The 24,630-nt window shown below is 48.0% G+C and overlaps 2 protein-coding genes across 3 annotated transcripts; one reads left to right on the top strand and one right to left on the bottom strand.

Moving 5' to 3' along the window:
• Nucleotides 1–4,506: 4,506 nt before the first annotated feature.
• On the bottom strand, nucleotides 4,507–7,063 carry FAHD1 (fumarylacetoacetate hydrolase domain containing 1). Its single transcript, XM_010992622.3, has one exon. The coding sequence runs from the start codon at nucleotides 6,784–6,786 to the stop codon at nucleotides 6,121–6,123; it is 666 nt and encodes a 221-aa protein (XP_010990924.1). The 5' UTR covers nucleotides 6,787–7,063; the 3' UTR covers nucleotides 4,507–6,120.
• Nucleotides 7,064–7,263: 200 nt separating this feature from the next.
• Nucleotides 7,264–24,159, top strand: HAGH (hydroxyacylglutathione hydrolase). 2 transcript variants are annotated; one of them, XM_031447549.2, is made up of 9 exons: nucleotides 7,264–7,362; nucleotides 9,858–10,033; nucleotides 10,584–10,648; nucleotides 12,757–12,874; nucleotides 13,810–13,918; nucleotides 16,116–16,219; nucleotides 16,599–16,700; nucleotides 23,260–23,339; nucleotides 23,845–24,159. In XM_031447549.2, exons 1-9 carry the CDS (start codon nucleotides 7,287–7,289, stop codon nucleotides 23,942–23,944), a joined length of 930 nt encoding a protein of 309 aa, XP_031303409.1. In that variant the 5' UTR covers nucleotides 7,264–7,286; the 3' UTR covers nucleotides 23,945–24,159. The 2 variants fall into 2 exon arrangements, with proteins under 2 accessions (XP_031303409.1, XP_064334391.1); XM_064478321.1 differs by lacking the exon at nucleotides 7,264–7,362 and adding an exon at nucleotides 7,655–7,772.
• The last annotated feature ends 471 nt before the right edge of the window (nucleotides 24,160–24,630 follow it).

Raw genomic sequence — 24,630 nt, 5'->3', positions numbered from 1 at the left:
AAGCTGTGCATCTGCTTTGAACACTGCAGAGCTTCTCTAATCTGTTGCTTTCTCTTATGACACATCAAAGCTACCCAGTGCTTGTGAGGGCTTGCTGACTCAGGCTTGACATTTATGAGTCTTAATCAACTGGGAGGAGACCAACTTCAGAGGCTTCATGAGCAGTGCCGAGTCTTTAGGAACTGGGAAGGGTGGGCGACCTGCTCTGCTTTGATGGGATGACAGCCCCGCCACCTCAGCTGCCTTTGCTGCAGCCCCACAGCGCTCACCTCAGCTCCACACCGTCTCCAGTCACTTGGCACTTGCTTCAGGGCACAGACCCACCTCTACAGTTGGTGTTGACCCACAGTGTGGGAGTTTTGGCCAACACAGTTTGGGTCTGACACTTCAAAGACTACACTTCACCCACCACAGGGGTGAAGAAAAGAAAAAAAGTAAGTATATGAAATACTTTTCTAAAGCTGGTGTTGGGAGATAAACTTACTTGTCAGTAATGTTTTCTTTAGCTTTTACCATATGCAGCCATGGAGTGGGGATGTGAGTTGACCCCTAGTGTGTCTAGGTAATAAATGAAGTAATGAAGGACTTGACTTTAGCTGTGCAAACAGCAAGTGTATCTGATGAAGGGCTTCCTTCCTTTCTCCCTTGTGGGGGGGATGATGATTGTGTTAAGCATGGTGAATTGTGAAGGTGGACAGGGAGGGAAGGAAGGAGAGTGCTAGAGGGGTAAGGATGATACTCCCCTCCTCAGGAGCAGCCAGGGGTGAGGTTGGGGAGAGAGAGAAGTGTGGGTGTCCAAGAGTGCTGGAGATGAGGAAGGACTCTTGGCCCAGATGTTGTGTCAGGAGCTACTGTGTCTGGACTCCTGGGGTCCTGACCTCTAGCAACAGGTCCCCAAGTGCCAATGCCTGGGCCAAGGGTGCCAGAACCAGCTGTCTGGGCTCCTGTAGTCCATGGGCCTCAGCTGGTCTGGCTGTTTCACCACTGGCTTCAACTGCATAATACAGGTGTAGAATACCAGCATTCTCAGAGTAGGCACATATGTAGTGCCCAGTGTTCCTCAACCAAGGCCTGTGAAGGCCTAGCAGGGCAGCAGAGGGCTCCTCACTGCCTCCTTGGTCACCTCTTGGTCCACTGGCATTTAACTAAGGAGACCCCATGACATCACTAGAGGGACATCACAATCACTTATTTCATCTGATGACGTAAGAATCTACAGGACTAGCTGTCAAGCTACCTGAATCAGATGAAATAAGCAATTGTGTCCCTCCAGTGATATCATAGAGTCTCCTTAGTTAAAGGAGATTATAAATCGGTCAATATCTAAAATTTGGTTGTAGATTAGCCAGAAGACTGGCACTTAAAGAAGTAAGGAAGCATTCTGCCCCATCAACACAAAATATATAACCCCCTGTCCAGAATTTCTCTTTCTCTAATGCTCTCCAGAAGCTGCGTTTCCTGGTCCTACTGACTTTTGATCTACATGTTTTATATTGCTCTATATAGTTTGCTGACTACATCATTTTCCTAATCTTCTATTACTGGTTCATTTCAATGCAATTTTCCTTTCCTAATTCAGCTTTGGTAAGTTTTTTGTTGTTGTTCAGTACTGTGTATGTGGCAGAAGCACAATATATGTTTGTCCATTTATTATTCATCTTGGGGAACCCTGGAGTTTTTGCTTTTTATGTATTTTTTTATTATAAAGTTTTGTGTGTTTATTATAGAAAAATTAGAAAATAATAGATGAACAAAAAGGAAAACCCATAATCTCTTATCCCTAATTTTTTAAACTGGTGGGAAATATATTTGTTCCTTATATATATATTTTTTTATTGTGGTAAAATATACATTACATAAAATTTACCATTTGAACCATTTTTAAGTGTACAATTTAGTGGCATTAAGTGCATTCACAATTTTGTGCAAATGTCACCACTATCCATTGCCAGAAATTTCTCATCACCACAAATTGAAATTCTGTATTCATTAAGACAATAACTCCCCATCTCTCCCTCCCCCAGTCCCTGGTGACCTCTAACCTACTTTGTGAGTTTGACTATTCTAGGTACCTTTATAAGTAGAATCGTAGAACATTTGTCCTTTCATGTCTAGTTTATTTTTCTGAGCATCATGTTTTCATGATTCGTCCATGTTATAACGTGTCAGAATTTCATTCCTTTTTATGGCTGAGTAGTATGTATGAATTGAATGAATGTGGCACCTTTTGTTTATACATTCATACCTTGGTGGATGTTTGGGCTGTTCCACCTTTTGGCTATTGTGATTAGCCAATTGTAGCTACCATGAACTTCTATGTACAAGTATCCCACATTTTTGTATGTCTTTCCTGACTTTTTATCGTCTCTTTATCCATCTTTCTATGTTAAAGCATATAATTTATAAAATAAATCCTCCCAAATTAAACACACATATAATTTACAAATACAGGTTACACTATAATCTGCTTTTACACTGAATAATTTATAATTAACTTTCACATCATTATTCTATATAATTTTAATATATCATTTAATTATATGAGTATAGGATAGTGAACGTAATTAATCTAATACCACTTGACATTTAAAATGTTTCCCATTGTTTGCTATTACAAATGATGGCTGTAGCTAAATCTTTGGCCACATTCTTAGTTACTTCTTTTTTTTTTTTAATAGACTTTATTCTTTTAGAGCAGTTTCAGGTTCACAGCAGAACACATTCTTAGTTATTTGGGATAAGTTTCTAGATACTAAATTGCTACAGTAATGTTAATAACTAACATTATTGAGTACTTTTAATGTGATAGATTTTGTAATAAGCACTTTATTTGTATTATATGATTATACAAGTACTGTTATTTTGCCCATTTTATAGAAGGGACATGAGGGCCAAGCTAGAGCAGGTAGATTTGGTGGCTGAGTGGGCAGGCTCTGTGACTGCAGGCTCAAACCCCATCTGCTACTCCCGATGTGTATGGAGGACAGTCCTTGCATCATTGTTTCTAGTAACAAAGCATTTGAAACCTATGTAACCTACAGGGGAATATTGGGCTCTACCCAGATCCCCCCCCTTACCTGTAGGTACACTCCTATCCCTCAGCTTCTATGAGGGTTGGAGACTTATCTGGGGAAGGTACAGGAACGGTGAGGGAGCAGATTCCTGCAATGACTTCCTCTTGGGATGGTCAGGGACTGAAGCTCATCTTCAATCCTGACACCCTGTTCTTTCTTAGTTTGCTCCCTGCCCTTTCTACTTGCTCTTCACTTCCTTTCTCCTGAGAGCACTCCTAAAGACCACCTCAACAGTTATCCCTGCTCTAGCCCTGCTTCTAGGGTACATGATCTAAGACACAGCCATTAAAGGTGATTATGAAAATATTCACCGACCTGGAAAGATATTCACAGCGTATGAAGTGGATGTAGAATACTCTTTTTTTAAAAATAAAAGCCTAATAATGAACAATGTTTTAAAAGTCCACAAGAACAGATGTCAAGCCATCTATACGCTATACGAATTAATATATTATGAATTTTTAAAAATTGTGGTGAGTATTGTGGTTATGTAGAACATCCTTATTTTTAGGAGATGCCTGCTGAAAGGGTAGAGTGTTTTTGCGACTCACTTTCAGTTTTCAAAAACAAGTGTGTGGGTTAACCCAGGGCAGGACATGGGGAGAGAATGAACATAGCAAATGTCACCAGTTGTTGAATCTAGTGCAGGATATATGGAGTTTGGTGCATTAGTCTTTACATTTTTGTTTGTTTTTGTTTTTGTTTTTTTAGGGGGGAGGTAATTAGGTTTATTCATTTATTTGTTTAATGGAGGTACTGGGAATTGAACCCAGGACCTCATGCATGCTAGGCATGCACTCTATCATTGAACTATACCCTCCCCCGAGTCTTTCAATTTTATAACATAAAATTTATTCAAAATTAAAAGTTGGGATAAATGTTATTTTCTGGGTATTAGGATTATTGTGATTTTAGCAACATCAGGAATTGTGGGAAATGGTGTCTCTCTGTTTTTGATTCTCACAGTCAAGGAGTTTGTGTTCTACACCTGCAATGCTGATGCTAGCTGTCTGTGACAAAGCTTGTGCCACCACTGGATGAACACTGACCTCAGGGGCACTGTACATTCTCTGGGTGCTGGCTTGTGCCACCCAAGGGGGCCACATGTGAACATGCTCCTTCCATAGACCTTTAGCTTGCTTTCACATCTGTCAGCTTGGTAGACTTGACTCAGTTGAACCTTCTGTCTGCTAGCTTTACTAATAAACTCTCAATATGGGCACACCTTGATTCATCTCTTCCCCCCTTAAGGGACCCTAGCCAAAGGAAATAGCTACTAGGACAAAAATGGCATTTGGGACATTTTGTCTCAATGGAAAAAAATGGAGGACTGACTTCAGAATCTTACACAGTCACTGAAGTTATCAGTGCAGCAGAAATGTGCTGACTGACATGAAAAGACAGTCTCGATATACAGTGAAAAAAAGAAAAGTGTATGGTATAAATTTTATTCAAAAGATAACAATACATCCAGAAGAATGTACACCAAATGCTTAACTTTGGCTGTCTCGGCATACAAAATTTGGGGTGTTTTGGTTTTTTGCTTTTACATATTTTCTGACTCTTCTATAATATATATTGTTTAAACACTTAAAAAAAGAAATCTTATTAAAAGATTAACATGACATTTTATAAACAAATCCAATTATGGCCCTTCCAAGAATAAATTCTAAATGTGGGGGTGGCATAATACCGAAATGTTTGAATTTTTAAATATATCTACTTAAAAGATGCAGCCTACATTGTGGTCAAGACTTCAGGTTTTGGTCTTGGGATAGCTGGGTTACATCTTGGCTGTGCCACTCAGCTGAGTGACCATACAGCCAGGCTGGCTAGCCTATAAATCTATGTCTCCATCTGTGTAACAGAGATGGTAGTAATACCAACCTCACAACTTTTTTGAAGATTAAATAATACATAAAAAACTCTTGGTACAGCGCCTAGTAGTACTTAGTGCTCAGTAAGCATTACAATCCAGCAGGAGCCCCTGCCTAAGCCTAAAGGACTCCACCAGGAACTCTGATAGCTGTACTGTGCACTCACCTAGCTTTTGTCAGAGAAGGGAGGAGGTGAGAGCAAAAGTAGCACTCCCAGGACATCTGACCTCCCTGAAGCTGGGCGGGAGGTATAGGTGCTGATTAACTCTGTTAATAAAGCACAGTGCTCACAAGGCCAAAGGCCAAAGACCAAAGTCTGAAGCCCCTTAACAAGGAAGTGTTCCTCCTAACCACTATTTGGGGTGGGGGTGGAGTATACTTTTAGGCCACACAAAAGACAGCATACTCATTTGGGAAACAATACTTTCAAAATTATCTCCCAAACTCAGAATCTGTGGGCCAGAATACACCCCCTAAGTAAACAAATGAAGTATTCATTAATTGCTCACTTATTAAATAAAACTTTTAATTAACTATTATGTGGAATAGTGTTTTTCTACATTTCCGTGATAAGAATCACTTGGAGCACTTGAGATTAATTAATTCCATTAATACATTGGGCCTGGGATGGGCCAGTAATTTGGAGATTTTTATTTTTAAATACCTCCAGATGATTTTCATGATCAAGAAAATTTGGGAAACACTGATGAAACGTACTTTTCTGCTTCCTTTGCAGATATTAAGTCTTGAACACCTGGTCCCAGAAATGGCCCAATGAAAAAAGTCTTATCCAGTAGAGTTTTAGGAGAGGAAGTCTTCTGAGCACGTGGTTTGTTGTTTCCTAGAAGGCACTGTTTCTCATTTCTGTTTCTGGTCCAACTCTTCTAGATCAGGTTTTTCCTGGAGCGTCCATCTTCCTTGGGTTGAGGTATAGCAATACAATCACTTATTAATTTACATCCCCTTTTTATTTGAAGTATAGTTGATTTACAATGTTGTAACTTATGGTGTACAGCATTGTGATTCAGTTAATCCAATCATTTTAAAAATTGGCTTCTAATTTAAAAAATGTCATATTTAATTAAATAACCTTTGCTTGCTTGCTTGCTTTGTCTCGTTCTCTTCTGCCCTGAAAGTTGTGTTAATAAATTAGGGGGCTTTGTATAGACTTAATATTCTGGCCTTTCCACTTTAAATTTCATACTGACGACTCCGTGTATGCCAGCCTGGATCTCATCGTTTTCTTTAACAGGCCCCACTCCCTTTGGTGTCCCGGTCAAGATAATATCTCCTTCTTCCAAGGTCATTATCTTAGAAACGTAGCTGATGATGTAGGGGATGGAAAAAATCATGGAGGATGTCTCACCCTCCTGCCTGAGTTCCCCGTTGACCTTGAGCCAGAGCTTCAGGTTGTGAGGGTCAGGGATCTTCTCTTTGGGCACGAACGCGCTGACGGGGCAGGAGGCCGTGAAGCTCTTGGCCAGAGTCCAAGGCAGCCCCTTCTTCTTGCACTCGTCCTGCACATCCCTGGCGGTCATGTCCAGGCACAGGGCATAGCCGGCCACGTAATCCATGGCCGCGGCCTCCGGGACGGCGCGGCAGCGCTTGCCCATCACTACGCCCAGCTCGAGCTCATGGTGCAGGTTGCGGCTGTAGGCGGGCATCAGGACCGGCGAGCCCTCGGGGGCGTAGGCGGTGGACGGCTTCAGGAAGAGCACCGGCTCGCTCAGTACCGCGCTCTGCATCTCCCTGACGTGATCCGCATAGTTCCTGCCCACGCACACGATGTTCTTTCCCCACTCCCAGAAGCGGGACAGCGGCCTGGTGACAGCCATGGCTTCTGCCCGTTGTCCCCGGAGTCACGTGGACTCTGCCACTGGGCGCCTACGGCTTCCCAGAGAGGACCAACTACCTAGGAGCGCTATCCCGCTGAATCCGCCGAGTGCTCGGGAGTCACGGCGCACGTCCTCTTGGGAGCCGCTGTCCAGTGGCTGCCTCAGGAATGACTGGCCTCGGGATGCGGCCTGGTCTCAGGAGAGTGGCGGAGGCTCTTGGGCAGCTCTCCGGCCACCGCCGCCTCTCACGTCGTCCTCAGGCCCGCGGCAGCCGGGCGCGGGGCAGGTACCGCTGTGGACGCGAGCCCTGATTGGCCGGGGGCTCGGGCGAGACTAGGGCGCTAATTGGCCGGAGTGTGGGGCAGGCGGAGGGCACGGAGTTGGCGTGAGCGCAAATTGGCGAGGGGCTGGGAAGCGGGCGCTGATTGGCCGCGGTGTGCTGACGCCGGCTTGTGCAGCCCGCCCGCCCGACGCGCCGCCGCCCGCCCGCCGCCCTGGTCATGGTGCTGGGCTGCGGGCTGCTCGGCCGCCGGAGCCTCGCTGCGCTGGGAGCCGCCTGCGCCCGTCGCGGCCTTGGTAGGTGGGCCGGGGCCGGCGCGGAGCCAGGCATGCCAGGGCGCCAAGGGGCTGGTCTGACAGGGGCCGGGGCCACGGGGACCGGCCCGCGGAAGCCAGGCAAGCTCCCAACCCGAGGGTCCCGGCCGGCGTCGTAGCCAGGGTAACGGCGGTTAGGCCGGCGGCGCTCCCTAAGGCATTCCAGCCCGGGGTCGCACAGGTGGGGCGGCAGGGAGCCGCCGGGGCCGCCGGGGCCGCCGCGGCTGACGCTGTTTTTTTTTTGACACAGGATTTTAACCCCTCGCTGACGTCGGCAGGCAAGCCGATTGGGGTCGAGAAAAGGCTACACAGCAGTTGAGTCAGACTTTGAGAGGGCTGAAGACAGAGTAGGGTAACTTGTCAGCTGGGGGTTGCTGGAGGATTTGTGCTAGGTAAGGAAATGTGTGTTCTAGGGAAGCTCGGGAGCCCTGTTTTGGGACCCTGCCTTCCCACGGTTTGCCCGGCGTCAGCGAGCGCCCGCATCCTCCTTGATTCCTGGAGGTTAGGAGCTTTTCCACATCCATCCATCCCCACCCTATTCCAACCCTGTGTTTCTAATTCCCTGGGGTGATGGAACTGTAACTCAAGCCCCACAGAATGCTGTGTATATTCTCCACAAAGTGACATCACGTCTTTTCATGTGAGCTTTGGCCGGCAAGAAAAGCTTTTGGCACACGATTCTAAAGTGAAGACCAAGGGTAGAGCTGGCTTCTCTGAGCTGTGGGACCCTTGCCCTCCCTGGTTCTCCTTTCCATACCTCTAAAATGAGAGGCCTTGGACACCCTGACCTCCAAGGGCCTGCCCTTTCAGCTATCAGATTCGATTTTCACTGTTTTACCTTTTGTTTTGTTGGAATATTTTGACCTTGATTTTGAAATCTCTTTTTCCTGATATCTTATCAGACTGATGTAGCAATAGGGGCAGTAGGTTAAGCTGAGCCTTTGGAGCTGGTGAGCAGTGAGCGAAATGCCCACAGAGCCCTAGGTCGGGGTATGGAGCAAACGGGAAGCTGTCCTTGGCCATTTTCAAATCTCACTGAAAGCAGTCAAGGTTCTGGAGGGGGTTTGATGTGTCACCATTACATTTAGGGAGCTCATCAAAGTATCAGAGCTCAGAGTTTCTGTGTCAGGAGTCAGGCAGATAGTGTAAGTGGGACTGTAGGGAAATTGTGAGGAAGTAGCTGCCTCGTTCAAAGGGGGCCCAGCCCCAGTCATTTGATGCCACGCAGGAGGGGCCCCGATCAAGAGAAGCCAAACCAAAATGTGTCTCAAGACTTGCCCTTAACTCTGCTCTCTAGTCCTCCTGGGGCTTGGATAGTAGGTATTGGGGCTGAGAGCAGGTGGCACGTCACAGAAACCTGATAATATAAACATATTGTTGTACTGAGCATGAGGAGAAGGGCCTGGAAAAAGCCCAGCTGGTTGTCAAAAGGAGGATTTGGATACCTCTGTGTGATCCTTAAGGCTGTAATTGAGGCAGTTCCCTGGCCATGGCAGACACTCCTAAACTCTGCATCAGACGGCCCCTGTAGACGTGGTCTGTCAGGCGGTTGGTGCTGCCTGCTTTCTGGATCCCTTTTTTGGAGAGGCCCCCCACCCTAGCACATACTCCAGAATTTATGGCGGTCTTCTGGCACCTTTTGTGGTTTTAATCCCTTTCATGCTGACTTAAAATATTGTTGAGACCTTCGTGAATTTTCAGGTTGAACAGAAGTTTCGTTGTTGAAAATATTTTGGCATCTGTCTACTGGGTGGAGGCTGCTTTTGCCCCCAGTCACTGCCAGCCCACCCTGGCACCTTCTTTGGCTCAGCTGGATGGTGATTCTGTATCCTGAACACTTGATTCTGGAACAGTTGTGGCCAGCTTTACTGTTTCTTGGGCCCTGGGTGGTTTTTGTGTGTTATCCAAATTTTGATTTCCTGCCATTTAAAAGTGAATATTGTTTCTTCTCTGGCTGGAGGCCTGAGAAGGGCTGTGAGCAACTGCCCACGCTGCAGACTCTGTTAGCTCGGAGAGGCAGCTGTGTGCCGTGGGAAAGTAGCCTGGCCTGACACTTTCACTCTGGGTTTCACTCGACATGGTCTTTTTTCCGAATCAAATGTGAATAACCCCAGAACTGGTAGTGGTCACATCTGATAGTGGTTTGAGTCACAGCCACAGGCTGGCACTTCTGTCCTCTTAGAACCCTTGAAAAAGAAAATATAAGGATCTTAAATCTGGAAGAGCTGATTGCTACAAATAGGAACATGAATCATGTTCTGTTATTTCCTTAATAGACGGTTAAATGAGGATATCCTCTCCTATATCAGAGAATTTAGAAAACTTGACCTGGTGAGCCTCACGCTTCGAGGCTCACCATGTCGCATCCCTGGGATGCCACTGCCCCGGATGCCAGTACTGCTGGGGTGAGGGCTTGCTCAAAGTCTCAGCCCAGTGTGGTCTCATGGATGCTGACTGGAACAGCACTTTGTCTTCAGGTCCAGCCTTGCTGGGAATCTTTCTCCATCACACGGATTTCAGGAAGAGCTTGACTGTGGAACAGGGCACCATGAAGGTTGAGTCACTGCCTGCTCTGACTGATAACTACATGTACCTGGTCATCGATGATGACACCAAAGAGGCTGCCATTGTGGACCCGGTGCAGCCCCAGAAGGTGGGACGCATGGCCCCAGAACCAATTCTTCATCTCCTGATGAGTTTGATAACCACAGTGCCCTTGCAACGTGGCCAAAGCTAAATAGAAATCAACCCATTTGGTTTTTGAAAAACAATTGAACTAGTGTCCAGCCACTCTCTTGTTGGGACAGAGGGCCAGTGAAGGGTGGAGGCAACCAAAGGCTTTGGTGTGGAGAGAAAAGGGCTTCTGTCTGTAGAGTGCCTGGGCACAGAGAAGCAGGGCCCTTCTCAGCACTGTCTTCTCTTCCTCCAGGCTTTCTGCCCCTTGGCGCTGCCTTTGAGGGTGGTGGTCTTGGATTAAGGGGCTTGGAGAGGTTATCGGTGGGGCTGAATTGCCAAGTGGAGTCCAGAGGGGAAAAGGCCACCTTGTCACCCTGCTCTCCTGGAGTTGGGACAAGTTGGTAGGGTCAGGACAGGACCTGGCACATCCTGGGCTCCACTGGGCACCCCCCACTCTGTAGGCAGGCCGGTGAGCCAGTGCTGGGGGTGTGACTGTGGCCTGGGTCCTGCCCCCTGTTTGGTTGCAGGTTGTGGAAACAGTGAGAAAGTACGGAGTGAAGCTGACTACCGTGCTCACCACCCACCACCACTGGTAAGTGCTCCAGAGGCCGAACTTCTTCCAAGCTGGCAGAGCTACTTGGGCCTCACAGCTACACCACGTGTGCTCCAAGGGTGAGCGTCCAACAGGCGGAGCAGGGTGGGATGCTCGCAGGCTCCCCAGGCCCTCCCACAGGTGGAGCCCAGAGCCCTGGAAGCTCTTCTCCCCTCCACACCTGTGAGCTGTGCGTCAGCCCCCGTGGGATTCTGACGAGGGTCCGGGTGCTCGCCTCTGTGCTGCTGCCCCGTGTCCCTCGGGCCTGGTGATGGGGTCTGGAGACTTTGGGGCTCTGAAGGGGGAGGCTCATGCTGTGGGTCCTGTGGCCTTGGGAGAACCACCAGCAGCATCTTTGAAGGCTCTTGGGCTTGTGTGGTGGGAAGCTGGCCTTGATGTTTTGGAATAAACTAGTCTAGACGTTAGTGTTTTAAAAAATCCAGCAGTCATATTTGGAGAGGTTGTGGGGTTTTTTTTTTGATATTTGAAGGCTGAAGGATGGAAAAAAACCCAAAACACCGATATTTGGGTTTTAGGGCTAGAGTCGCCTGCCCAAGGCCCTTTTGGGTTTTTGAAACTTTTGAGGCTCTTCAAAGCTAGGAAAAATGTTTATTTGGCTCTGAATTTTCTTTTCCAAATAACTACCCAAGGGCAGCCAGCGTCTTTGAACCCATTCCTGTGGCATCTTGCCAAGCTCAGGGTATGTCCTTGGGTGAAAGGAGGCCTTCCAACTTCTCTGTGGGAGTGTCATATTGATGCGGTTTGGCCAGAATCTGTTAAGTGGTGGAAACTTGGTGGTTGATGTAACTAAGTCAGTGAGAGCCTTGGAGTTGGTTAACCTCTGGGGCATCAGGTGTTAATTCCTGGCAAGTTAGGGACTTTAGGACATGGATCTATGATGGCTCCTTAATGCAACCGCCCTTTCTCTCAGGAAGTCCACCCTCTGTGGTGCCGAGGTGTCCCCTACTCCCTCGGCCTCCATGTGGCTCCATGGAGCCTCCTGCGCGCCAAGCTTTTCCCAGTTTACTTCTCTCTCCCACCATGAGTAACCCCCATGTCAGATGTCATTTTTCCCACATTGTGATGCTTTGGGGTTTTTCTCAGCACCTTTTGTTTATGCTGGAACATAAAACCCTAGATCAGGCCCCACCCTGAGCTCCAGGGTGTGGCCTGTGCCACCCTCCCACTGGCAGTGTGCTGAGTCGTTGGTGCTGGCCTGCATGTAACAGCCTCCGAGTGGAGGGGAGCGGAGGGCTGGCTGCCCATTATCTCTGAGCCCTGCTGTCTCTGGGCCTGTTGAAGGAGTCCGTAGGGGAATGTGTGGTGAGGAACAGGTGTGCCCTGGCAATTGGAAAACCCTTGCCTTGTCCTGGCAAGGCTGATCTTCCAGGGTCAGGACACTCCCAGCCCTGCCCCGAGTCCAGGACCCCAGCTGGGCTTGCCTCGCTGCAATTCCAGCCCCACAAGGCCGGGGAGTGGAGCTCTTCTCTCGACCTTCTTTCTGAAGTGCTGGTCAAGCTGAACTGGGGAGCTCCTGGATGAGTGTCCAGGAAGTTCCTCAACTCTGGCTGCACATTTGAGTTGCCTGGGGAGGTCATTCTGAGCTGGCCTGTCCCTGGGTGGACAGTTTGCCCTCTGGCAGCTGGGCATTATAAAAGTCAGCTATGTGATCTGCTCAGGGTCCTAGCTGGGCTGTGAGTTAGAATCACCCGGGGGACTTTTAAAACTCCCGCCCTACAAGCCTCCCCGGGCCCTCTGCATCAGGATGTGTGGGTTGGAGTCAGGCCTTTTTATGGATCTACAGGTGACTCTGATGCACCGGAGTTTGGGATCCATGGGTGTTTATGATTTGGTTCATCTGCTTCAGAAGCTTCTGCAGCAATAGGGCAGGGGCACAGAGGTGCCTCTCTTGGAAATGGGGTATCTGAGAATGTTCTTTTCAGTGGAGTCATGACAGACACGAGGTGAGCTTCCTGGGTTGGAAGATGCATTTCTACTTCTAAGAAGTGTAACTGGGGAAAATAAAAATTGTGTTTGGGCAGGGTTTAAAAGCAGGCAACCTCCTCTTCGGATCAGCAGTAGCCACAGCTCTCCTTTTTGACTTCTAGGGACCACGCTGGCGGGAATGAGAAGCTGGTCAAGTTGGAGCCTGGGTTGAAGGTGTATGGGGGTGATGACCGGATTGGGGCCCTGACTCACAGGGTCACACACCTGTCCACACTGCAGGTGAGGCGTGAGCCAATGGAAGGGGTTCAGTCGTGGCCCTGCAGGACTCCAGGCCCCAGAGCACAGTGTGGGGATGGGGGTCCTGTGGGGACACTGCCACCGCCTCCTCTTGGCTGTCCCCAGGGGCCCAGAGGGGCACTCGAGGGCTTGGGCTGAGGAGACAGCCTGGCCTGCAAATGGGTGGACAGGCTCTCAGGGCTGCCAGACCTGGACAGTCCCCTCTGTCGAGTGCTGTAAGTGCTTCAGTGTGCAGATGGTGACTGGTGAGGGGAGGCCATAGGCATGGTTTTGAGACACCAGGGAAATTGAAACAGACCCTATGTGGGATCATTTCTCACGTTAATACTAAGTTTCTTCAGTGTGATGGCAATGAGGTTATGTGGGCAGATGTCCTTTACTTGGGGATGCAGCTGGAGTGTCTAGGGGCAGTTTGTCAGGGGATGGGGTGGAGTGAGCACGTGCCGCAGATGTGGGACCTGCAGCATTTGGTGACTCAGGTAAAGGTCACACAGATACTCATCGTTGTTTTAGTTTTTCGGTCAGTTGGAACATTTTTGAAGTAAAGAGGGACCTAGGGGGTGAGACAGAGAAGGAAAACAAGACAGAAGCCCAAGCACCTAAGAAGGAAAACCATCTTTTCTGGCAAGATGTCTAGTTCAGATTTGACCCGGTTTTGAGGAGAGAACAAAATCAGCCCCTTGGGTTCTGCATGCCAGCAGACCAGCTTCCAGGGGGGCCCTGCACTGGGGGGCACCCATGACGACTGGGTCCCGTCAAGATCTAGGACTTCCTAAATGGAGCAGCATCCACGTGTGCCCGCTTGCCCTTGACGGCAGCTCCTGTTGTGGGGCAGGCGTGGGTCTGGGAGCGTCTGTGGGCCTTAGGACGGACCCCCCGCACGCAGGGAGCACGTGCCAGTGTGTGCTTTGTTTAAGGTGGGCTCACTCAATGTCAAGTGCCTGTCGACACCATGCCACACTTCCGGACACATCTGCTACTTTGTGAGCAAGCCCAACAGTTCCGAGCCCCCTGCCGTGTTCACAGGTGAGTGTTCAGGTGTGTCTGCTGGAGGTCTGGCGTTCATTGCAAAGACCCTCTTGGCATAGGGATGGCTTTGAAAATCTCTGGGCAGAGAAGCAGAGCATTTCCCGACAGGCAGACTGTGCTGGGCTCTGTAGGGACGACCATGGCCCCAGGGTAGAGCCTGGGACTCAGCCTTAGACACATTTGGGGTGCAGGCAACCCTAGTGGGAACGTGGGGGCGAGTGCTACCTCCTGGTGGTGCTGGCCTGCGTGCTCCCCCTGATCCTGGTCACCACTGTCAGGCATGTAGGGACAAGCCTTTCAGCGACTCTGCCTCGTGGGGATGCAGTCCCAGCCCCCACTACCTCCTGCAGCAAACAAGCAGGTAAGGGGCAGGGGGCAGTGAGCCAGGAGGAGGGGAACCAGCCAGACCCTGATTGATTCCGGGTGCTGAGTGATCATGCTGCTCCCTCCCTCCATGTGCTGTGAGCCGAGTGGGTCCGGCAAAGTCCAGCCTTACGTCTGGGTGCCCTACACAGTGGCCTCAAGAGCTCAGAAGGTGGCGGTGAAGCCCTGCCAGCGTCAGGCCTTGTGAGCTGCCTTCAGTTGGGGCAAGCAGTCCTTTCCAGCAATTGGAAGTATTTCCCCCTTTGAGAGAAAATGGAAGAATGTGGATGCTTGTTGGGGATCCTGTGAAGCGGAGCAGCCGCGTGACGAAAGTGTTCAGGGTGATGTGAGCCAGTGGCCATGGGCAGGCAGAGGTGGCCTGTTGGCTCTGCAGGGCCCCTCTGCCACCTCAGCTTGTTTAGTGAGTATAAGCAGTTTTTAATCTCTGAGTCTTCCCCAGATTTCAGTTGCAGTCGTGATATAACTGCAGTGAAAGTTTGAAAATACAACAGCTGATGAAATGTGGGCTCCTGGAGTGAAAAACGGGCATTGATGGGAAACCTTCATCGGGTCTAGGGTGGGGACATTAATGTGAAGGGAAACACAGGGCCACTGGACTATCTCTGTAGCTTGTCCAAAATTATCTCTGGTGTGCAGGGAGGGGAGGGGTGGGCTGACTCTGCAGAGTATGGGGGAGGGGCAGGATGCCTCCAGTGCTCTTAGCAGCTGATGGTGAAGGGTGAGAGGGAGATACTGGTGGTCCCCGCTGCCAGGGGAGGGCTGTGGGGGTCGCTGAGTGTCCTTGCTGGTGAGGACATGGCCCCATGGCGGAGGCCCAGGCTGGCTCCCTGGCCCTGGTGGCAGGAGGGCCTGTAAGTAGCAGGTGCTGCTCATCCCTGACGGAGGGCCTGACCCTGCAGCCTGCCGCACCTGTGCATGGCCCGTCCTCCTCTCGGGTCTACTTGGCTTCTCGCTGGTCCCCAGACTTGAGGTTGTGGAGTCCTTCAGGGGCATAGCCCTAGTACTGCATGTTGAGGCCCTGCTCACAGGCTAGCCCAACTCCCTTGTCCTGTGGTTTTGTTCTGAGGGGCAGTGCTGCATCCCGGCCACTGGGTGGGCCTTGACCCCTGCCTGGGAAGGCCTGGGGGCTCCCTGGGAAGAGACCTGGCAAGTGCTGGTGGAGGAGGACTGTCGCTTCGTGTTGTGGGGTCCCAGGCCCTCCCCGCCCAGGGGCCTGGTGCCGTGGGCTCCCACTGGGCACAGAGTCCCTTCTCAGGGAAAAGCCCAAGAGAGGGAAGCAGCCTGTGGACACTTGGCGGGTGTCAGGTGGAGGATGGACTGAGGCAGGAAGGAGTGAGTCTCAAAGGCCCTCAAGGGCTGTGGTTCTGCATGAGAGGCTCCTGGAAGGCCCAGGGAGGTGGGAGGAAGCAGTGAGCTCTTCGGGGGTCTTACAGGATAGTGCTGGCTGTTGGGAGTAAGGGAAGTCACGGGAGGTCTGGCCTGGGAGGGACTGCTGGATGGGTGGAGAAAAGGAGTTGGGGGTGGGTCTCAGAGCTACAGCTGATGGGACTGGGTAGTGAGACAGAGTGACCCTAAAATTTGAGTTTAAATTGCTGTTTGGAGTCTGGCAGTACCAGTTAGTGAGATTTGAGGGGAAAGGTTTGGGGAGGGTGGGAACCAGGACTCTGGGTCATCTCTGGGCCCTGGCGGGGTGGAGGTCAGGTCTGGGGCTATGGCCCGGTCAGCACAGAGGTCAGGGCAGACCCCTGACCCCTCAAGGAGGGGTGTGCTGCGGGCAGCCCCTCCAGCTCCATGGCTGTCCTGTTTTCAGGTGACACCTTGTTTGTGGCCGGATGCGGGAAGTTCTATGAAGGGACGGCGGATGAGATGTACAAAGCCCTGCTCGAGGTCCTGGGCCGGCTCCCTCCAGACACAGTAGGCAGCGCCCCGTCAGCTGCCCGAGCCAGGTGGTGGGAGGACACTGCCAGCTCTCCCTATCCGTCCCCTCAGCTCTGGCCGGGCCTTCTGGGGCTGTTGGCACTCAGGGCCAGCTCTCCCCACTGGGGCCTCGTAGGCCTTCCCTGAGTGTTGGGAGGAGGGGGAGGGTGGAGGCATTACTTCTGGAGGCGTGTTTTTTCTTTTGGTGTATTTTTTATTGTCTTTTAACATACACTCAAGAAGTGTCCTTGTCCTGAGGGACATCTCCGTGGGTGCTGCACCGGACATGGCCCGGGGCCCCTCACGCCATCCCTGAGGGGTTTGAGGGTGGGTTGGTGAGTCTCTTCAGAGCTTGCAGGCTTGGCTTTTTCCTCAGAGAGTGTACTGTGGCCACGAATACACCATCAACAACCTCAAGTTTGCCCGCCACGTGGAGCCCAGCAATGCCGCCATCCAGGAGAAACTGGCCTGGGCCAAGGTGAGTGGGATGCACAGCCCTGTTCTGTGGGTCAGCACCATGTGACCTCCCTGGGAGTACGGAGCTCATGGCACTATCTCCAGAGTGTGCAGAGAGTGCTCCTCCAGGCCACGGACAAGGCGGGTTTTAGATGGCCCAGCTTTGTGTGAGGAAGCCCTGGTTGTCTGCTTAAGATCCCTTCTGACTCGGGGGGTCCAGGCTGGGCCTGGGATTCTGCATTTTCAACAAGCGCCCAGGTGAGGCCAAGGCAGCAGCCCCCAGCCTGTTTCCTGTGTCAGGGTCCTGCAGGGCCGTGTGGCAGCTCCCTGGCGTCCCACTCGGGGAGACCAGCCCTGCCGTCTCCTGAACAGCAGAATTCATCCTGCAGGCTATTTGTCTGAAAGGTCTTTATTTCCACCATGGCCCAGGATGTACTCCGTGGCTCGGCCTTGGGGGCGGCTTCTGTGGGGGGTTTGGAAACACTGCTGGGCCGAAGACGGCCTCCTGGACTCGGGTCTGTCTTCCTCCCTCTTCAAACACACACACACTGCAGAGGCCTCAGGTGCTGGGCTCCCTTCTGCTGAATTCAGTGAGTAATGGTCTCATAGTTTTGTTTTTTTATAAATCACCTGTTTTTGTCAACCATCTTTATCAATTTTGGGGGGTGGGCTTACATACTTACTAAATTCAAACACTACCTTAATGAGTTGATGAGCATCCCATTTTTTTTTACAGTGTGCACATAAGAATACTTTTTCTTAACATAAAAACTCATCCTGTGTGTGGTTTTGTGGCTTCCTTTTCACTTCATAATGGCTCTTACTGCTCTTTCCTTAGTGGTCCCTACATACTGAACTCAATCTTTTCTTGGTTATCTGCTTTCTAAAAACTAATCTTTATTGAAGATAATTTACATACAATAAAACATACCTGTTTTGAGTGAAGAGTATACAGTTTCATGAATTTTGACAGTGTTTGCTCCCATGTCACCCCCACAGTCAAGATACAGAACATTTCCTCTGTCCCAGAAGGTTCCTTGCCTTGCTCCATTCAGTCCCCTACTACTGATCTGCTTTCTCTCACTGAAAATTACTCTTTCCTAGAGTTTCATATAAACAGAGTCTGAGTACATTACTCTGTTGTATCTGGCTCCTTTCCTCAGCATCTAATTCATTCATGCTTTTTAAACATTTCTGAGTAGAATCTCGTATGGCTGTACTGCAGTTTGTTTATCCACTCGTCAGGATGGACTTGGGTTGTCTCCAGCTTTTTGCTATTATACATAAAAATTACTGTGAGCGTTTGGGAGCAAGTCTTTGTGTGGACACATGTTTTCATTGCTTGTGGGCATGTATCTAAGTGTGTAATTGCTGGGTTGTGTGCTAAGTGTATGTTTAACTTTTAAGAAACTACCAGACTGTTCCAGGTACTTGAGCCATGTGGCACTCTAGCATTGCATGGGTTCCAGGTGCTGCCCACGCTCACCTACACTTGGTCTTGTCGGCCTTTTAAGTTTCAGTCATTCTGATAAATGTGTAGTGGTAGCTCCTTATGGTTTTTAGATTTCCATTTCTCTGATGGCTAATAACATTGAGCATCCTTTCCTGTGCTTATTGGCCTTTTACATGTCTTCTTTTTGAAGTGTATGTTCAAATCTTTTTTCCATTTTAAAAATTGAGTTGTCTTCTTACTGAGTTGCAAGAATTCCTTATGTATTCTGGAAATAGGTCTTTGTCAGTTATATAGCTCAGATATTTTATCCCAGTTTGTGGCTTGGTTTTCCATTTTCTTAACAGCGTTTCTCAAAGAATAGAAATTAATACTTTTGGTGAAGTTTAGTTTACTTTTTCTTTTATGCTTTTGTGTCCTACCTAAGAAATCTCTGCATACCCAGACATTACACAGACTTTCTCCTCCATTTTCTCCCAGCAGTTGTATAGTCTTAGCTTTTATGTTTATTTAAGTTTTTATTTAGATCAATGATCCATTTCAAGTTAATGGTTGTGGTGTAAAGTAAGGGTAGAAGTTCTCTTTTTTGCATATTGACATCCAGTTGCTCAGCACCATTTGTTGAAAAGGCTTCCCTTTCCTCATTGGATTACCTTGGCATCTTTCCTGAGTAAAATGGACCAAGTAGGCATAAATCTACTTCTGGACTATATTGTGCTTCATCAGTCAGCGTGACTTATCCTTGTGTTAGTAGTACTGTCCCGATCAGTGTAGCTTATCCTAGGTCTGAGAATCAGGTAATATAAATCTTCTAACTTTATTCTTCCTTGAAATTGATTTTGGGTTTCCTGAGTCCTTTGCATTTGCATATAAATTTTAGGATCATCTTATTCTACAAAAAAGTTAGCTTGGCTTTTTACTGGAACTGTGTTGTAGGAGAAGATTTGGAGAGAACTGAGATCGTAACAACATGGAGTCTTTCCATGAACATGATGTATAGCTTTACATTTATTATGGTGTTTCATTTTTCTCGGCAATATTTTGTAATTTTCAGTGTTAAAGATCTTGTACCTATTGTTAAATGTGTCCCTAAATACTTCATGTTTTTGGATTTTATTGTAAACTATTATTGACAGTCTTTAGAAATACAACTGAGTTTGTATTTTGATCTTGTTTCTTGTGACTTTGCTTAACTTAGTCTAGCATATTTTTCATAGATTCCTCATCACATAATCATGCCATCAATTAATAGATAGCTTTATTTTTTCCTTTCCAATGTATATGCCTTTTTAGTTATTTTTCTTATTGCACTGGCTGAGATCTTCAGGACAACGTTAAGTAGACATGAGAGTGGACACCTTTGTCTTGTTTCCAGTCTTAGGGGGAAAGCATTCAGTCTTTAATCATTAAGTGTGCTAGTAGCTGTGAGTGTTTTGTAAGTCTGCTTTATCAAGTTGATAAAGTTCACATGTATTCCTGGTTTTCTGAGAGTTTTTGTCATGAGTGGATGTTGAATTTTGTCAAATGATTTTTCTTCATCTATTATGTCATCTTTTTCTTCTCTTTTACTCTGTTAATATGGTGAAGTATATTAGTTGGTTTCAAATGGTAAAATGTTGCTTTCTGGATAAACCTTAGGCATGGTGTCTTCATTGCGGCTGTGTTCATAAGCAGTATCAGTCGGTTTTATTTTCTAGGAATGTCTTTGCCTGGTCTTAGCATCAGGGTAATGCTGGCCTCATAAAATGAGTTGGAGTGTTTCCTCCTATTTTCTGAAAGAGTTCTTCTATGATTGTTACTATTTCTTCCTTTAATGTTTGTGAGAATTCACTAATGTTGGGGGAGCATATAGCTCAGTGGTAGAGCACATGCTTAGCATACACAAGGTCCTGGGTTCAATCCCCAGTACCTCAATCAATCAATAAAGCGAATCCCCCCCCCCCAAATAAAGTAAATTGTACAAAAAAAAAAAGATGTGAAGTAAACTTTAAAAAAATTCAAAAATGAATAATTTTTGTGGAAAGTTTTTTGTTATGAATTAACATCTTTAGCTTACATAGGGCCATTAGATTTTTACATCTTCTTGAGTCAGTTTTGTTAACAACTTGTATCTTTCAAAGAATTTGTCTTTTTATCAAGTTTCTCAAATTTATTGATACAGTTTTCATACTGTTCCCCTTTTTATTATCAAGCTTGTTGAAGTTCTGTTCACATGTAATAACTGCATCAGTTTAAACTGAACAGTTGAGTGAATTTTGACAGATGTGTTTACCGGTGAAATGGCTCCCACTGCAGTTAAGATACAGAGCGTTTCCATCACCGCTGAAAGCTTCCTCATGCCTCATTTTCTCTGCCGTGCTTCAGCGTGCCACTGGAACTAAGTTGGCGTTTTCAAGAATTTTATATAAATGGAACTATAGAGTATGTATTCTTGGGTCTTTTTTTACTCAGCAGAATGACTTTGAGATTCATTCATGTTACTGCATGTATCAGTGGTTCATTCCTTTTTATTGCTGAGTAATAGTCTTTTGCTTGGATACCCCACATTTTGTTTATTCATCTGTCAGTTGACATTTGTGTTTCCAGTTACTGGCCATTGTGAAGAAAGCTGCTATGAACACTTGTGTACAAGTCTTTGTGTGATGTATGTTTTAATTTCTCTTGAGTAAATATCTAGGAGTGGAGTGGCTGGGTTGTAAAGAAACTGCCAAGCTGGTTTCCTAAGTGGTTGTATTATTTTACATTCCCACCAGCAAAGTATGAGAGTTCAGGTGGTTCCACATCCTCACCACCACTTGGTATTTGTCAGTCTTTTTAATATTAGTCATTTTAATGCATATGTAGTAGTATTTCACTGTGGTTTTACTTTGCATTTCCCTAGTGCTTAAAAACGTTACACATCTTTTCATGTGGTTATTGGCCATTTTGTCAAGTGTTTGTTCAGATTTTTTGCCCAGTTAAGAAATTGGACTGTCTTCTTATTGAGTAATAAGAGGTGTGGTTTTTTAAAGTACATTCTGAACACGAGTCCTTTCTCAGATACATGTATCGTGATTATTTTCTCCCATTCTGTAATTTGCCTTTTATTTTTCTCAACAATGTCTTTTGAAGAGCAAATATTTTAAATTTTGATGAATTTCAGTGTATTAATTTTCTTTTATGGTTCATACTTTGTACCTCTTATGTAAGAAACCTTTGTTTTTGCCAAGGTCAAAAATGTTTCTCATATGTTTTCTTTTGGATGTTTTGTAGCTTTAGCTTTTACTTTCAGATCAATATGACCCACCTCTCCCCACCCCCGCCAACCCTGCCAGTATCTGTTGGATCTAAATAGTGATGTCTCCTCTTCATTTCTGTTGTTGGCAGTTCTTTTTCTTCATTGTTCTCATCAATTTTATTGATCTTTTAAAAGCACAACTTTTGCCTTAATTTTCTTTGTTTTTCCATTGCACTAATTTCTGCTCCTAACTTTTAAATTCTTTCCTTCTACTTCCTTTGTATTTGCTTTGCTCTTCTTTTTATATTCTTAGTATGGAACCTAAGGTCATTGATTTTAGATCTTTCTTCTTTTCTAATATAAGCACTTAATGCTAAAAACTCACCCCCAAGTACTGCTTTAACAGCACAGATTTTGATATTTTATATATTCATTGTCTTCAATTTGATATATTTAAAAATATCCCTTGTGATTTCTCCTCTGACACATAGGCTACATTGAATTGTGTTAAACTTTTTTTCAGCCTTTTCAATACTTTATTATGAGAATTTTCACACACACAGAAAAGATGAAGGAATTTCATCGTGAACATTTATAATCCAACACCTACTTTCTATTAACGTTTTACTAATTTTATCACTGCCTATTCATCCATCTTACATTCATTCTTTTTAATAAGTGAAACATATTAATGTGTGGATGTCATCCATAAATCATTTTACCTGTCCAATTAGGGAGGACATTTAGAGTTTCCAACTTTTTTGCTCTTGTGAATTGTCCTGCAGTGAACAACATTCTCAAAAATAAGTCTTTACATTTCTGTGTGCTTCATGCTTCTGCAGGAAAAAACTCCTCTATGTGAACATTCATTTTAATAGGTAATCCAAGTGTTGTGACAGTTTACACTCCCCCAACTATACTTATAAGGACCTACTTTAAAATCTTTAGATGAGTTCTCTTGTTTTCTTCCCTCATAAAAGGTGGAGGAAGATTTCTTAGGAGGGGTGAGAATAGTGGAGCAAGCACAGGGAGTGTTATAAAACATTCCAAGCTTGTTTTCACCAGAAGGCAGAGTTCAGAGATGAGCAATAAGCCTTCACCTTGACCTCCCACCAGACCCCTACTTGACACCCCTTCAGTGGTTAAAGGGATACTTCTTGATGCCACTGCTCACAGTGTCGGGTGGGGTCGGGACCCTTGGGTCTGAGGGCCCCAGTGGTCAGGAAGCCTAGCCGTGGGTGTTGACAGCGGCTGTCCACTCACTGACCCTGGGTCCGCGGGGTCAGCCCAACAAGGGCAGGGGATGCGGGGAGGGAGACCCGAGCTGTTAACTGTGACTTCTTCCTGTAGGAGTCTCTATAGGAGTGGACAGCTGGCCAGACGTCCCAGTTTGCGTCTTCTCTCCGTCTTCCTGGTCAGTGTTGATCAGGAGCGAGGCCATCCTGAGTGGAGGTGACGAGCTGTCCAGACACCCTGTGGCATGAGAGCCTCCCTATGGGGGATGTTGTCCCAGGGGAGGGGCCCGGGGCACCTGTTTCCTTACTGTTCTTTCCGGCAGGGAGGCGCTCATGACCCATATGCTGTCTTGGGGGCGTGGCTGTGGGTGTTCCCTTTTCTGTTTGCTGCATCTTTGCTGGTTGTTACTTCTGTAACGTAAGGCGTGAGCTTCGTATTCATGAAAAGAAAGCTCCATGTCCCCCCTCCACCTCCAAGACAGCAAGGGAAGGAGAGACGGGTTGTTGGTGGCAGCCGGAACACTCGCGTCTCTCTCAAGGGCAGGGAAGGGGCCTGTCCTCACACTGACCTCCTGCTCACTTTGCCTTCTCAGTCGGACAGTGTTTGAAGACCCTTAGAAGGTCCTCTGAAGTGTCAGCTTTAGACATTTCGTATTAAAGTGACCTGCTTGCTTTGCAGGAGAAGTACAGCGCTGGGGAGCCCACGGTGCCGTCCACCATCGCGGAGGAGTTCACCTACAACCCGTTCATGAGAGTGAGGTGAGGGCGCGGGCGGGCCCCACGCCATCCTCGGGTGACTTCCCTGCCTCACTTGGGCACAGCTGAACAGTGTCCAGCACCACAGCTCCTGAAGAGCCAGGTGGTAGAGGAGACCGCCCTGAAATCTGTTAAGTACAGCCAAGAATCAGATGCTGCTGCTTAAGAGAAAGGAGAGCACTTGCTACCCTGGGAGGGGTGTGGGGTCCTTTCTGACCTTAGAGGAGAGGAGGCAGATGAGACTTGTGCTCGGTGAGCCTCTTGGCGCTGGGCAGTGCCGGATGCCCGTGTGGAGTTGGTGTCCCCGCTTTCTGGAACACCAGCAGGGGTGGCACGCCCAGCGTGTTTCCCACAGTTAGGAGAACTCAAGTTGGCTGGTAGCTGTCCTGTTTCATTTCTGAGAACATCCTGACTCCTCCAGGCACTTTTCTTCCCTGCTGCCCTGGGAGGGGCGGTGGGGCCTGTGGGCGCCGTGTGCAGCCTGCAGCCTGGTGCTCGGCTTCCGCAGGGAGAAGACGGTGCAGCAGCACGCGGGTGAGACGGACCCCGTGACCACCATGAGAGCCATCCGCAAAGAGAAGGACCATTTCAAGGTGCCCCGGGACTGACGTGGCCGTGAGGCCTGGGCGCCTGTGGCTGCTGCCACCTCTGCCTTCAAGCACATTTGGGTATTCAGTTGTTATAGGTGAATTTCCAGCCAGGACTGCAGGAAATTCAGTCTCAGATTAATTTTAAGTTAATTTTAGAGCCCTTTGCTTGTGTTATCAAATGTTCTAATGCATATTTATGAGAGAATAAGTTTAGAAAGTGTTTATTCCTGGAAGCTCTGCTTGCAGACTGTGTGTTGTCTCCGGTCTGTCCATGGGGTCCCCACAGTTGCCTTGTGAACCCCTACATGCTGCCTCAACAAGAGTGGCCCCTCTGCCCCCGCCGGGGCCGGCAGGCCCTGTATTTTCGGTGCTTCAAGTCCGGACTTTCCAGAACAAGCCCCTGGGAGGGGCACGCTCCCCTCTTTTCCCACCGCTGCATGGCATCATCCCCTCACCTCTAGACTTATCTCACAACTCATCTTCACAACGACTTGTCCATGTTGACAGGCAGCAGGACCCCAGGGCTCGGCCTTGAGCGCCTACCTGGGCTGGGGCAGCAAGTGGTCATTGATGTACATCTGCATGCTCGAGGCCAGAGTCTGGGGCAATGCTGAAGACATTCCTGCACTGCAGGGCTGGGCCGGGGCCTCGGGCTGGGAGTGTGTGGCTGGGAGCCTGGGGCACCTGGTGCCAGAGGAGCTCCA

This window comes from Camelus dromedarius, chromosome 24 (genome assembly GCF_036321535.1).
Source record: "Camelus dromedarius isolate mCamDro1 chromosome 24, mCamDro1.pat, whole genome shotgun sequence".
In the NCBI taxonomy this organism is placed as follows: domain Eukaryota; kingdom Metazoa; phylum Chordata; class Mammalia; order Artiodactyla; family Camelidae; genus Camelus; species Camelus dromedarius.
This window is presented reverse-complemented; position numbering and strand designations above follow the sequence as displayed.

Bases quoted from the DNA above. Each gene is read 5' to 3' on its own strand.
- HAGH (XM_031447549.2), top strand. From the start codon at position 7,287: ATGGTGCTGGGCTGCGGGCTGCTCGGCCGCCGGAGCCTCGCTGCGCTG. The intron at 10,649-12,756 runs GTAAGTGCTCCA...TTTGACTTCTAG, and splicing joins CTCACCACCCACCACCACTG to GGACCACGCTGGCGGGAATG. The intron at 12,875-13,809 runs GTGAGGCGTGAG...GCTTTGTTTAAG, and splicing joins CACACCTGTCCACACTGCAG to GTGGGCTCACTCAATGTCAA.
- FAHD1 (XM_010992622.3), bottom strand. From the start codon at position 6,786: ATGGCTGTCACCAGGCCGCTGTCCCGCTTCTGGGAGTGGGGAAAGAAC.